The sequence below is a fragment of the Anopheles coluzzii genome, chromosome 2, assembly GCF_943734685.1.
Source record: "Anopheles coluzzii chromosome 2, AcolN3, whole genome shotgun sequence".
Classification (NCBI taxonomy): domain Eukaryota; kingdom Metazoa; phylum Arthropoda; class Insecta; order Diptera; family Culicidae; genus Anopheles; species Anopheles coluzzii.
This window is the reverse complement of record NC_064670.1, coordinates 94,011,667-94,025,747: the sequence shown is the minus strand read 5'-3', so window position 1 is coordinate 94,025,747 and position 14,081 is coordinate 94,011,667. Positions and strand designations below refer to the sequence as shown.

General features: G+C 45.5%; 1 protein-coding gene and 1 long non-coding RNA gene across 7 annotated transcripts in view; one reads left to right on the top strand and one right to left on the bottom strand.

The window, feature by feature from the left end:
* Positions 1-8,110, bottom strand: part of LOC125906856 (uncharacterized) — a 264,465-nt gene extending 256,355 nt beyond the window's left edge. Inside the window, exon 1 of the long non-coding RNA XR_007452176.1 lies at positions 8,101-8,110. This is a non-coding gene — a long non-coding RNA (uncharacterized LOC125906856). The remainder of the gene's footprint in view (positions 1-8,100) is intronic.
* LOC120953224 (protein grainyhead) overlaps positions 1-14,081 on the top strand; it is a 186,055-nt gene that overhangs the window by 110,548 nt on the left and 61,426 nt on the right. For all 6 annotated transcript variants that reach the window (XM_049607582.1, XM_049607581.1, XM_049607580.1 and 3 more), the window contains 2 exons: positions 10,492-10,537; positions 10,985-11,083. In XM_049607582.1, coding sequence (XP_049463539.1) covers positions 10,492-10,537; positions 10,985-11,083 — 145 coding nt within the window. The remainder of the gene's footprint in view (positions 1-10,491; positions 10,538-10,984; positions 11,084-14,081) is intronic.

The following is a 14,081-nucleotide window of genomic DNA, read 5'->3' as shown; positions in this document are numbered from 1 at the left end:
GTGTACTGTCCCACATACACAAATATGGGAAGAAGGGGGGGTATGTGTGAGATAAGCAGAGTAGAGAGGAAGCAACAAAAAAATGCTGCCAAAACAATGCCAAACAATGTGCGATGCGAAAGAAGCCGCCCGATCACACTCGCACAGCTACTCGGGGCGCTTCATTATGTTCTCGTCGTCATCAGCGCATCCCCAAAAAAGGGGTGCGCACGCGTTGCAAACGATGACCTTACGTCGGCAACATAACGGAACGGTTGGACCCCAAACAAAGCTAAGATTGCTGCTCCACCGCGAGTCCGTCTCGCCGGCCGTCCGTCCGTGCCTTTGGGCGTTTACTCATGTCGAATTGTTATTTAAATATTTCTCCTTACACCAAGCTGTGGCTGTTAAAATGCGGCTACAGCATGTAGCCTGGCGCAAAGAGCAAGTGAGCGGGAAGGTTTAACAACAGCAATAACAGTGCTTTCTTATTCGCGGTATGGTTTTGGTCGTTTTTTTTTTCTCCACACCACCCCCTTAAGACCATCGCGTACACACAAAGAGGTGCGATCGGCTTTCGATCGGCTTGTCGCATTTCTCTGCTCCACTCCGTTCAAACACACGGGGCTTGCTGTTGAGGATTTTATCTAGTCACCTTGGTCATGGTTCTCGCAAACATAACGGTGGTCAAGTGTATGACGGCTGATATCTACATTTATGCATTTCCTACCGTCGTGGTCTAGCGTTGTTGCGCCCACCCATTGCGAAAATTGCCCTTGTGCACCCACGCCCGCCACGGCTACTCGGGATTGTTGCCATTGGGCTGTTGCTGCTGCTCCGTTACGAACAGGAGCGCCGTTATGCCGCTGGCGCGTAAGTGTACGCGTTTCGGAAAATATTGTGTTTAGATGAAAAGTAATGATTGCAAAAAACGGGGAAACGTTTGGCCGTGCCATTTGTGGGAAGAGTCGGAAGCTAGAATACACCCTTCGCTTGCCTTTGTGCCCTTTGGCGATTGACATAATTCTTAAGCCAATGTGGAGAGATAGGCTAATCTCAAGTGCTACGGATCGGTGGGTGGAAATTTAGCATCATACAGCACATTTCTGTGTTTGATCATTTGGATTGATACATACATACGAAAGTTTTAGGTAATATTTTGAAGAATGATTATCGTTTTCAAATAAAATTGTAGAAGAACACATTAAATCACATAATATTACAAGTATTCTAACAATATGGCAGAGGTATCAACTCTCTCTGCAGCAATCATAGTAGAATTTCCAATTATTTGGAATGCAAAATAACACAACATGTGTCTCAAATTATCTCCGTAACTTTAACTTTTAATATACCACATCCAGTAGTATTTGTAATAAAATGTGACAGCCTTTGTGATAATGCATGAAAAACGATTGGCTCGAAAAAATATCAAATGATGATCACATTTAGGCAATATTTAATACCTTTGTGCCCTTGTAACTCTATGCCCATCGGCATCCATCATACAGACATTCAACAAAGCCCGTAAATGGCTTAACCTTATCAATTTTTCTACTCCATTCATTCGTCTTTGGCTCACCCGCGCTTAGAATTTTGTCATTTTCTTTTTGGTCAAGAGACAGTGAATTTATTGCGCACTCCATAAGAGGCTGGGAGCTTCCCGCTCTCATAATAAGGAACTCTTTAATCAATAACAGCAGCCAGCAACGACACATCCCCGTGCTCGGGGCCGCCAAGCAGCCCGCGAAGTACTTAATCACCCAAACACCCGTTTGTGGCCGCGTCGAATCGATTCTGCTCGCTGGCCGCCAAACGCCGCCCCAAAACGTTCGATTGCAAACGATACGTGCGGTGGATGAATAAATTACCGAACATATCGTCGGCGTATGAAAAATATTGATTTATACACCGGCCGGCCAAACGGAACGAAAATGGCAACGGGAGCGAGTGTGTGTGTGGCGTTGGTGCGGTTGGCGCGGTTGGACGTCACTAGATTTCCCGACCCGAAAGAGTGTGAATAATTGGTAAAGATACCGTGCGAGATCGCTACGCAGAGACAAACCCGCGCTTTGCTCCTAGAGCACACACACACACACAGAGTCAAGAAGATTCAACACACTTGGCCTTCCGCGGAATGGTCTGATTTTGGTATTGAAAAAAAAATCACCTTCGACACGGTTGCCCGCTCGAACGGAATCTATCTTCCCCTAGCAATGAATTCCAAATGATGTGCACCCGTGTGTGTTATTTGTGTGTTGCTCCGGTACGGTGGAAAACTGTCACGAAGCGATCGCGATCGTCTTTGCCTGAAAGCATACAAACTTTTTAATCCAATAAATTAAAAATCCACCTCCCCACAAGAAACCCAAGCGAGAAAAGGTGGAAACAGGCATTCCGAAACGATATCGAAACGGCTTTGGTATGTGAAGATGGAAGAAGGCGACGCTTAAAGGACGAAAAAAACACAGTATCAAAAGAAAGTAAAATGGAAATGGAGATCGTGCAAAGAGAAGACACACAACAAAAAACCTAAAATAAATCGAAAGGGATGCTACGCGTCCTTCAAGCGAAAACAAAAAACGATAGAGTTTAATCAAGTTTGACTTATAAAAACGCATTATTCATTTTTTCAGTAAGGCGAACAAGGAAACACAGGAAGATCGCAACTGTGAGGGAAGCGACCGTTGATAAACAAGGCGTTATTACATGAAAATCGGTTTTTTTTTGGTTTTTGGTGATAATATTTATTCCAAAACAGATTTTGTGTCTCTATAAGCGCCCGCGTCCCAGTGTCAGGTGCAGTAATTAAGGATTTGTGTCAAAGCATATCCCATTTTATCGGCGAGCTTTGTTTGCAGAGCGCAGCTTTTATGCAAACAGAAACCTCTCATCTAGCTTAATTTTAAGAGATTCAACCAACGCGAGCATTCATTAAGCAATCGACAACAAAACCAAGCAATGCGGGCTGCGCTTGGGAATCGATATGTGTCTGCCTGCCAAAACCACATCGAATTGTACCAACCACGACAAATCAGGTAATCCGACAGTGTGTGTATGTGTGTGTTGGAAATCGCGCCGTCGTCATATCCGCGTCGGAAATCGACGCTCGATCGACCACAATAGCGGCAGAAAAATATTTTAATTCGTTTAGAGAGCGCGAGAGAGAGCGCAAGGGGAACGGAAGGTGACATAAATTAGAAATTAGGCATAATCAAGCGCGAACAAACTTATGTGCGGCCGTGTATTCGGTGCGCCTGCGCGCGGCTTGAGGACTCAACGACACGCTTGACTCAAACAAAAAAAAACGCTCCCGATATGGGAAATTGTTGGAATCGTACGTTCGGATGAGTTCCGAGCGGATTTTTAATGTTTTACTTTAAGTTCTCATTTAAACGCGGATGAAATTTATAGTCAAATTCTAATCGAAACACTGCCGCTTGCTGTGTTGCTGTTGATTGTGCGTATTCATATTGCGTCTGTTTTACGATCGCATGGCTGCTGTTTTATTCGATCGATTCAAAAGGAAGCGATTAAAAGTGTCACTCGCTTTGGAAAAGGGTTGAGCGCGAACATTAAAGTTCGGCGTTCGGAATTTGTGAAGCAGTTTTGGGCCGTAAACTGTTCTAGAGGAAGACAATCTGTGTGCTTTGCTGAAGCAACACATTGAAATCGTTTCATAATAGATTCAAACTTTTAGAATCAGTACAAAAATGGATACCAAATCAGAAAGCTATTGACCACCGCAAAGCGAACCAAAATAAATTGGTTTCTATTTTAAATAAAGCGACGCATTGTTTGAGTCATACTTCAAGCGGGAAATCAACACAACAAAAGGCAGGACAATATTTTGAAAGAATGAGCCGAAAGCTTCTTTAACTTTAAATGACAAAAGCAGCTCGTTAACTACATAAATTCAACGTCATAATTGAACCACCGTTATGCAATCGTAGAAAAAAAAGCACGCTCGCACCTTTGTTTAGTGCAATATTCCACGATTGACCACAGAAAGGTTCAGCTTTTCTCAGCTTCACTAATAAACCCTCGGCCCCGGGATGGTGGATCGCATCAACATCCAACAAAAAATAAACTATACTAATCGTTGCTAGTCTGTATAGTTAGCGAGGATCATAAAACGATACCACCGATACCTGCCGATGAAACGCTGTAAGCGTCTGTGAACAAAGCGCCTCTCTGACACACATTTCCATCGGTCACATCGTTAGCGGGGAGGAAAAGATGACTGAGCTGCGGATCACTGCGTGCTGTTGTGTGTTGTGTAAAAATTTCTCCTCCCAATCGCACCACCGACACAAACGAAGCCAGATTGGCTGTAAAACAGGCGTGAGACATTTGTTCCAATTAAGAAGCGTTTCTGCTCCGCGGCCGATAGTATGCCGATTGAGCCCTTGAGAAGGAATCGTTTCCCTCGGGCATGAAAATGAGCAGACATTCTTCACTGTCCTGCCCTTAAGGGCAGCAAATGCGGTAGCAAATGATAATCCACATCCTAAACACACACTCGCACACCCAATGGGCAACACGCTTGCAGTGGCAAAAAAGAGGAGGCAGCTTGTGAGATCTCGTCTCTAAATTCACTAGCGATTAATCCGTCTGCTAGGGATCGGAAGATCGAACCCTTTCCGGAACGGGTCGCTTGCTGGGACCAAACGAACGAACCATCGAAACGATGCTTATCGAGCCGGTGCACTGGAACGGTCGGCCGTGGGCTCGTGTGTAATCTAGTAGGAGGAGGTTGCGATCCCTGCGGTTCGTTACATTCATCCCTTGCCACACGCGCGGGCACTGAAATGGGAAAAGTCTGAGGATCGGAGAGGCGATCTTGGAAGGAAAGAGATGCTGCAGCACACGGTCACCGATAATCGTTCGTTTGTTTTCTTCGCTTTTTTCGCGATTAATATCTCAACGCTGGGTTCGTGGGAAGCAGGTAGCACATGCGAAGGGGTTCGTCGCTTATGCGCCCCCGTTTAGTGCGAGTGTCTTTTGTCACTGTCGATTAAAATTTTAATGCTAACAATCGCTCGTTGAATGGAATTTCTATGCGTGTGTGTGTGTATGCGCTTGGATGAGTTTCTTCTTCGTTAGCTTATGCTTTCTTTTTCTTCTCCCGTTTGCATTTCGAGTGCTTGAAAAGTTAAACGATTATCATTTTAGTGTTGGAAAAAAGGCGGGAGTCAAAGCCAAGATGTGAAGTGGCGAGATGGTGAAAAGCCAAAACAAGAAAGACAATTCATTCTGTTGCAACAATAAAGGCATTGAATGATTTGAATGAAAATAGAAACGTATTCACCTAGCTCAAACTTTTCAAAAGCCTAACGGACTCTCCTTCTCTCTCGGGAGCAGTAAATCGATGCCTTTGGGAGGTTCGATCCCGGCTTATGGGAAGGAATATCAGCAAACGGCGATATGATTGCGACTAAACATTCCCCGAGCAAAAGAGGAAGAAAAAAAAAACGAAAGCCCCAACCATGTCACCTGTGGCAACAACGGCATTTTTCGATCCTTTTTCGTTCGGTCGTTCTACTCAAGCGATACGGAAAGTGGAGCAGAAAGAAGCAAATGGGAACAGCACAGCAGACAATGCGGATGCGGTAGAAAATATGATAGATAGCCTAACCTCCGCCCGTCGGACAAGCCGGCCACGTCCACAACTAATCATATTATCCCGGAATTCTTCCCCGGAATCTCCGATCAGAGCTCGCGCTCGCAAGGAAATGGGATTTGATCCCCCATCTCTCCCGGCGTCTCTGTATGATATGCCTTCGAAAAAAAAACGCTCCTGACACTCCGCTGAGTTCTCGGTAGCGGATGGATTGCGTTGGTTGTAAATTTCCCGCAGCTAAAAGCTAGATAAAAACAAATGCCATACCGTGGTACCGGCTACTGTGGATTAAGTCGGGTCGGGCACACCTTACCAGTGCTTTGCTTCTTTGCTGTCCAGTAGCAGCGTGCCTGTTGTGTTCGGTAAAAGCCGAATTCATCCCCCGAGGGCTTCTGCTTTTGATGTGGAGGGAGTGCGCTAGTCAATCTCTGCTCTGTTCATGGATTTATGCTGCTTGAGAGCTGCTGTCTAATCTAAACTGACAAGCGCAACGGAGCGTTCGAGTGTGAGCGGGTATTTGGCATTTCTATTTGTTAAACAAATCGGAGCTGCAAATCGACGGGAAATATTCTCAGAAGAATTGGTTCGCTGCCAAGAATATCTAATTTTCTCTTTTTATTGTGATCTTGTTCGAGTATCTTACCAATTAATTTGAGCTTAAAAACAAGATCAAATATGTTTGTAAAATATGTTCAAATCTTTTATTTACGAGTTTAGTGAAATTCTTCACATTTTGAACCTTCTTTCCAATAATCTAATTACAATCCCAAACTGCCTTCTTCTCCGCAATTCCCCTAAAGCAACGCACGCAATCCCCTTTCACCAGCTCGCAGACGAATAAAAACCGGAGCACTTTCTTTCCTCATTATTATTTATTATTTCCGAATTGTTATGATTAGACGAGCGACCAGACGAATCTTGCCCGAAAAAACGCAAATCTTACCATCGTGCACACACACATACATTTCTGAATGTTTTACCTTCGCGCCCCTTTGCCCAACTGTGTATGTTTGAGTGCGACTGTGTGTAAGGATTTATTCTTCTGCTGCGCCCTACCTTGCAACCGGCAACCGTTGCGCAAAGGATCATGCATCATGCGCAAGGAATTACAGGAGCAGTAGAGACCAAAAAAAAGCACACGAAGGCATAATTTATAGCCACCCAGAGGCGCCAGACATTCGCGGCGACCGGGGACTTGGGTGAGGCTGAGGATGAGAGGGAGATTTCTCTATAATGTTGTAATGAATTTCCTTCACCGGTACCGAGCCCAGTGACTACTGTGCTACTGCGGATCGTTTTCAAATCCCAGATTAATTTCCTTTCATTATACGATGTACGATACCCGTACTGTGCGCTCGATTTATCGCCTTTTGCTGCCTCTCGCTCCTGCGCGCATGCGTTCGATCGTACGATTTACCAACGCGCCGCCCGAAGCCTAATCCTGCAGGAATTTGCCCGCACGAGGAAAGCCATTCCAAAGGGAAAAACCTTGTGAGAACCGACCAACAACCAGTAGCACAGTTGTAGCGTGTTTTGTTGCATTGCTTGACAACTTGACTGCCGTTTGGTCGCTTTTTCGTGTGCATTATGGCTTCGCTCTTTTAATTTCTTTCACTCGTTATGCAAACCAAACAGGCAAGCGACAACATTAAACGTCAAAACAATTACATTTCTTTTTCGTGTCATTTCGTTAGCGTTGTTTTTGGGGTGGAATTTTCTTTTTCTAAGAGAAGCCTGCAGTGTGTGCTAACCATCGTGTGTCGAATGTGAGTTAATTGATGTGGTAACAATTGACAACATAGACCATTTTGAAAGCGATTTTCAAACGCACAAGAATTAATAAACGATATGAACCAATGAAATGTAACGTCTTAAATGAAGAATCGTTGTTTTGGTTGAAGAATAAATTAAAGGATAATTAAAATTTTCTACATAAATTCAAATTGCTAAGCTTTCCTCAAAATGTCATCTCATTTCCTTGAAAGCACTTCAATACTCTTTCATCCTGACGACTGTCTCGCTTTGTCGCTACGTTGAAGTTACTTTATTATCCATTTCCTGTGCAAATTATCGCGCCACTCAAACACACACACACATACAAATACACTTCATAACACAACAACGAAAAAAACCCGAGTCAAAAATCCACCTGAAAACGACGCACATTTATGGCAGCGACAGTCGTCCTCGTGTCCTCGCTAAAGATTCGGACAAGTCGTCGTCACCGTCAGACCAAAACCCGGCGCAACAATTACACGACCACTACGGGGCCATAAAGAACCCATTATCGCTCGCTCGACGGTGGATGCAAAATTTCAGAGGGCTGGGAACGGCTGGGAAGACGGATGAGGAGACGAGAGAGCTGATGTACGGTCGGGCACACCCTGGGAAAAGCTAATTAATGGGCCGAGCTCTCTCGGGCACGGTAGTCATAAAGCCATTCCGGGCCGTCCCTCAACAGGGCATTAGGACGAGCAGCCTAGCAAACGGCTCGAGACATGTTTTGCTCTAATTTAATGTTCGATTTTTAAATACGTTTTATGTAAAACACGTTTCGGTGTTAAAGTGATCGGTCGTTATTTTTTTAAACATTATTTTGAAGTAACCCAGTTTAGATAACTTAATCTGTGTTTTTCTTCAAAACGCGCCATGTTATGGCGGAATGTGATGTATTTTTCTAGCATTGAAAAACAAAATCATGAATAATTTATACTACCCCTACTATCACAGCCCCCAAAACCACCCTCCCCGGGATCCAAATTAAACGAACAAATGCAACCGCGGCCCCATAAAAATGGGAGCAAAACACTATGCGCACTCGGGAAAGCGCTCCGCAGCCCAAAAACAGCACGTAAACAAACCAAACAAATTGGCCCTGCTGCAGCCGTTTCGTGGCTTGACGCACACTCACATACGCAGGGTTTTATATCCTTGGAGACAGGTTAATTCACTCATTCCCGGGCATGGGCTCGGGTTCGTACGTTGTAAACCGTTTTATAACCGTTCTGCTCCAATCATAATCGAATTTCTTTCGCTCCCTCGCGCGATCAATCGAACCCCCTCGGTCACCATTAGCGGCGTCGGTGTGCGTTTAAATACCGTACAGTTTACACCAATAAATACATATTCTTCTCGGGGCTTTCTCACCCTCAGCTTCTTCCTCCAGCTTTATCACACAAATCGCGTTCTGTTTTCTGACAGCACGAGAGCACATAAAAATATTTACGATCGCTCCAGATATCGCGCAAGATTGTTTCTGTGGTGCTTTTGGTTTCGTAGTATGGATTTTGTGTGTTTGTTGGGTGTCTATAAAAATGCAGCGCAGGAGAAGGCAGCAGCAGCAAAAGGGTTGAAGGGAGGGCAAGAAGTCCACCTCAAATATTATAACCCGCACACAACCCCATCGGAAAACACCTCCGTAAAAGAAAGGGGGGGGGGGAGGCGAGATGCTGTTCACAGCAAAACGATCGGTTCTGTCGTCTGTGTTTTTTTACGATCAATCAGCTGAAATCTCTCATATTTTTCACTCCCTTCGCGGTACTGTGCCCCGGAACCGGGAAGGGAACTCCTCCCTGGGCAGGGGCGAGGTATTTATTATGATTTTATGTAAATTGAATCTGCCGAATTTTTTTTATGGTCACTGTCGCGTCGCGTTGCCAGCTTTGGTCCGCTTTGCGCGCGCGAGTTTGGGGCACGATTTGCGTCAGGTGGTTTGGGCTCGGGCCTCGCCACCGTTGCTGGGACGCTGGAAACTCTCCAAAACTTAATTAGCTACAGAATGGGGAGCATCCAATCCGGGGTAGGGTTGTTTAATCGAAGTGTGGAAGGAAAGGGCCGCCTTGGGAAGATTCATTCCCTTTTGCGGCAATGACGACGACGACGACGACGAGTTTGGTAATAAAAAGTGAGACTGAAAAACTATTTCACGCAGATTTGCTCCACATCTAACGAAACTTTATTTAAATACGGCTGCATTAGGTGCATCTCCACTGCTTTCGCTGCAACAAGTGTCGACTCGGTGGGACACACTGGAGGCGAGCAAACCTAGGCGTTACCAGCTCGCGGTGTCCTATAAAAGCATAAATGTTTATGATCCTTTCCCAAACGAGGTCGTTGCGTGTCGGCTTTCACCAGGATGCACCAACCCCCGCTGCACAGCAAATGATAAATATTTTAATTGCATTTATAAAGCCGTGCTTGCACTGGCCGGCCTTTAACGCGGATAAGGGCTGGGCGGATTCTGCTTCATTCATGGGCTAATCATGGGCGAACGCTTACACACGGTTATGTGATTTTATGAACAAGAATTTATTGTACCCCGTCCCGATCTCCGAGGGGTGTGTTTGTCTGGCTGAAAGTGTTGCTTTAGCGATGGCGCAAATTGCAAGCAAACTGCACACTAAGTCCGCCACGCGATAAACGCCGCGAAAAGGCGCCAATTTAACTGCTAGCGCGTTACGCGTCACTTTACGAGCTGACGACGAGTGCCTGCCAGTGGAATGGTAGCAGGAAACACATTTTCATTCTGCCGGCGAAAAAAAATTGCACCTAATAGAGGGTCCTAAAGGTAGAAGCAGCGCGAGCAAATGAATATTTCGACGCAATAATCTTAAACACAATTTATGTGCCATTTCCGCGGTAAATGACTTGGCAAAAGTTTCGTCGTTTCTAATGAAAAATTGTTTTATTTCTTTCCTTTTCCGGTTTCATCCTACCGTTGCCGTGCCTTGCACTTGCTGACAACGATGAATGCTGCCTGACTATGCTGCTACTGACGATGATCGCTTTACGCTTGCGATGGCCACTGCGCAATTCACGACGTGCCACGATCTTGGCTCATTATCGTCCGCTTTAACCTGCTGTCAATGAATGCCCGTCGACCCGTGCAGCACCAATGCCGGCGCCAAGCTCAATGGACAAACGCTGCAAGCAATGGTAAGTGAACTCTTTTCTTCTAATATTTCCACGCATCAGGAGTATTTTACGCAAGAGAAAACCTCGTGCAGAAAACCCTTTGGATGAAAATTCGAGCTGTGAGCGTCTCCGTACAAGTCGCTCACGCACGTGAGTGACCACAACGCGCGGGCTCTCACGAAGTTTGCGCTTCTACAGCTCCGACAAAAAGTGGGCGTGTTTAAGCGTCCACGTTGTAGAAAGCGGGAGTAGGGGAAGCCGAGATTGCTCGTCTTGCTCGTGGTAGAAGCGTTACCAGTGCGTTACGAGACGTTATGACTGCGTTTCGCGCGCTCGATCGCACCTGTTTGTTTATGTTTTGACCTTAGACGTTTGTTTCAACATTAATATTATTTGCCATGAAATTCTTTAATACAATAATACAAAAATAATGGAATAAATTCTAACGAAAAATTCATCACCAAACAGGATCTGCTGCTCGGTGCTCACCCATCATCACAGGCAATCAACGTGAAGCGTGAGCCGGAGGATCTGCGCAAGGAGCCGAAAAATCCGCGCAACCAAAAGGTACGTTTTTCCTCCCATGGTACAACTCATTTCCACAAATCATAAGGTTAAAGTTAGTATCATCATTCGTTCGGGTTGTTGTTTAATGTCCTCATATTGCATCGATCGCAGAAACCATCCCAAGAGGGAATCGAAATGATTAATTATCGGTGTCAGGAGCTCCTCCTTTCCCAATGCACGTTAGGGAAGGCACATTTTAGCAGCATGTTGTACTACCAGCGAATACTTCTCCTTGGAAATACTAAACATGGGTACAATCATTTCTAATCTAATCCTGCAAGACAAAGGATAACTTTACTTCTGCATGAATTAGTGGAAAAACGTTCACACCCTCTCATCCCATCCGGTTCGTGCCGCTCATAAACACATTTTTATGTAACCCAATTTCTTATTATTCACCCTCCCTCGACCGGAGACAACCTTCACCGAGCCGACGAAAGCAATCATTAAACATCGCAAAATCTCCTTCCACCAACCCTCCCACCTACCCCAAAGCCATCCATTCAAACGCACGAACTAAAAAAAACAGAAACAGATTGATACTTTCAATTTGCCGATAATTTAATTTACCCTGACAGCTGACAAAAGCCGCATATTTCTTGTTTGCTCGCGATTTTCGCCTTTTCTTGCACCACCCGGGGCTTCCCTTATATGGTGGTTTTGCGCTGCGCAAATGAAAGCGCCACCGCTCCCGAAACATGAACCAAGCAGAAGAGGAGGAAGAAGGGAAGAAAACAAATCCAACCCGTAACGATCCCCGTTTACATATGATTACGCGCGAGAGAGGAACCAATTGTGTAAGGGATCGGCCACTATCGCCAGAAAAGGGAGACCTGGGGGGGGGGGGGAGGTTGACCGAACGCGGGGGTGCGAGGAAGCTTTATCTTTTACACCAACCTCAGCAATCAATCGCTCCAAAACAATCTATGGTTGTCCTTTTTACTTGTTTCCCCCCTTCTGCGCAGTCGAATGCGCAACGAAAAGCGGATCCTTTTTGCCAGCTCGCCATGCGTGACAATGTGAAATAATGTTGCCAACATCGGTAGTCAACTTTCGCCCGCATCCCTTCGGGGTGTTGGTCCACCTCCACCCCCTCGGCTGGTTAAAAAAAAGCGAAACAGCGAGCGCGATTAAGTGACCGAGTTTTAGAGAGGAGAATCGAATGCGAGCACACACACACAAACAAAAAGGCACACACCACTATCATCAGTAAAGCGTGTGCGATAAGCGTGCGTTTGTGTGTGGCTCTCGGTGGCCCCCGGAACGATTGACGCCTGAAAATGGTTCGCGATGGTTAAGTTTTTTTGGTTTTATTCCTTAATTTTCTGTTGCTCTCACGCGTACGATCGAGTTATGGCGATTGTTTCTCTCCTTCTCTTTCCCTTGCTCTCTCTCTCTCTCTCGTTATCTTTGTGAAGGTGCGTGTTCATGGGGGTGAGGGTTTGCTTTTCATTGTAAGATGCCTTTTACTCCCCCAATGCACTTACTGGATTGGTGGTTGGTGTTTATTTTGTTACAGTATTTATTACGATCCTTTACGCGCTTGCCGAAACTTTCGCTTCCTTTCTATAATACCTTTACATGCGCCCAATTTTACCCACAATAGCGGAACTCACCATCTAGTGCATCTCTTTTCCTCGATCCAATTTGTTTACAAATTATAAGTACTTCTGTGTCACCACTCCTGTTTGTTGATTTTAGAAGCCCACAAAAACCCAATCGAATTTCCCCTTTTTTTCTTCTTCTGTTCAATCGAACCGAATATCAAATTCCTTTTCCTTTGCCTCTCGCCGACCGATTTTTGTGTGTGTATACGATATCCTTTCCAAAACGAAAGTATAAGCACACACAGGTGAAAGCACCCTGCAACGTAACACGTGTGTGTGTCGGGTTTGCAGCGTTTTGCGCCAAGGGTTGTGCGAATAATATTTCCATATTGATCCGATTTTTTATGCCATGCTTTCTTCAACGTCAACAAGAAAGCAACGGGATCCTGCCCTCCATGCAGCGAAGCCCTTTTGGCCCTTTCGCTTGCCACTTTCAGCGGGCTTTCCCGTTTTTGCGCAAGCGAAAAACTGCAGGGCGGCACTGCTGCAGCTCAGCGGGACGAATGGAACTCGTGGCAAAAGTGCAATCGAATGCACCGCTTTTTTTCTTGTTAGAACGAGGGGACCAACCCAATTGTCATCGCAGTAGGCAATTGCATTTGTCAATTGAACGATTAGAGGATGATGAAAGGTGTAATCGATCGGGTTGGATTATTTTGTCCCAAATGGTTATTGTTGCCTTTTTTTGAAAGGGACAATGCAGGCAAACCGTTTATTTGCTCCATATCAAGTGCATTCAAGAGGGCAGGAACATGACGCAGACGCTGTCACACTGAAACAATAGACAATTTTTGGCTTTTAGAACGACGACGATGTCTCGTGTCGCATTTAATGTGGCGACCAAGGCTCTTCTTCAACTGCTAGACAAGAATGACAGCCCAGAACCACAACAATATCGCTTCCGAGAAACTAAAAATGAATCGCCGAAAGTGTTACCCGTGAGGCGACATAAACCACCTAACCCCATTTCTTTCGCTTGCCATGGCTGCTGATCTGCCCGTTTCCGTTCTGGCTTTCAAGCGGGCCAGTGCAATCGCGATGGGTCATTAAAATGTTTCCTGCCCTTCCAACAACTATATCGTGCCATACCGTACCACGCACCAGTAGCACCAGAAGAAGATTTCACCGACTGTTTATGAGTTTTTTGTTTGTTTGTTGGAAAACGATCTGCAATTATTCTGCGCGGCAGAACAAACCTCGCGTTGCGCTGTTGAAAAGCGGAAACATAAAACGCAAAAAAGGTAACAAAAAGACTAAAGGTCTCGACTGGAGCATTTCCCCCGCGCGCTTGTCTGAGCGGTTCGTGCCAAGGCTGGAGGGAAGAACTTTTGGTGGTTCTAAAAACCCTACATTAAACGACACCAGACCCCGCCGCCAGAACGATATGGTAA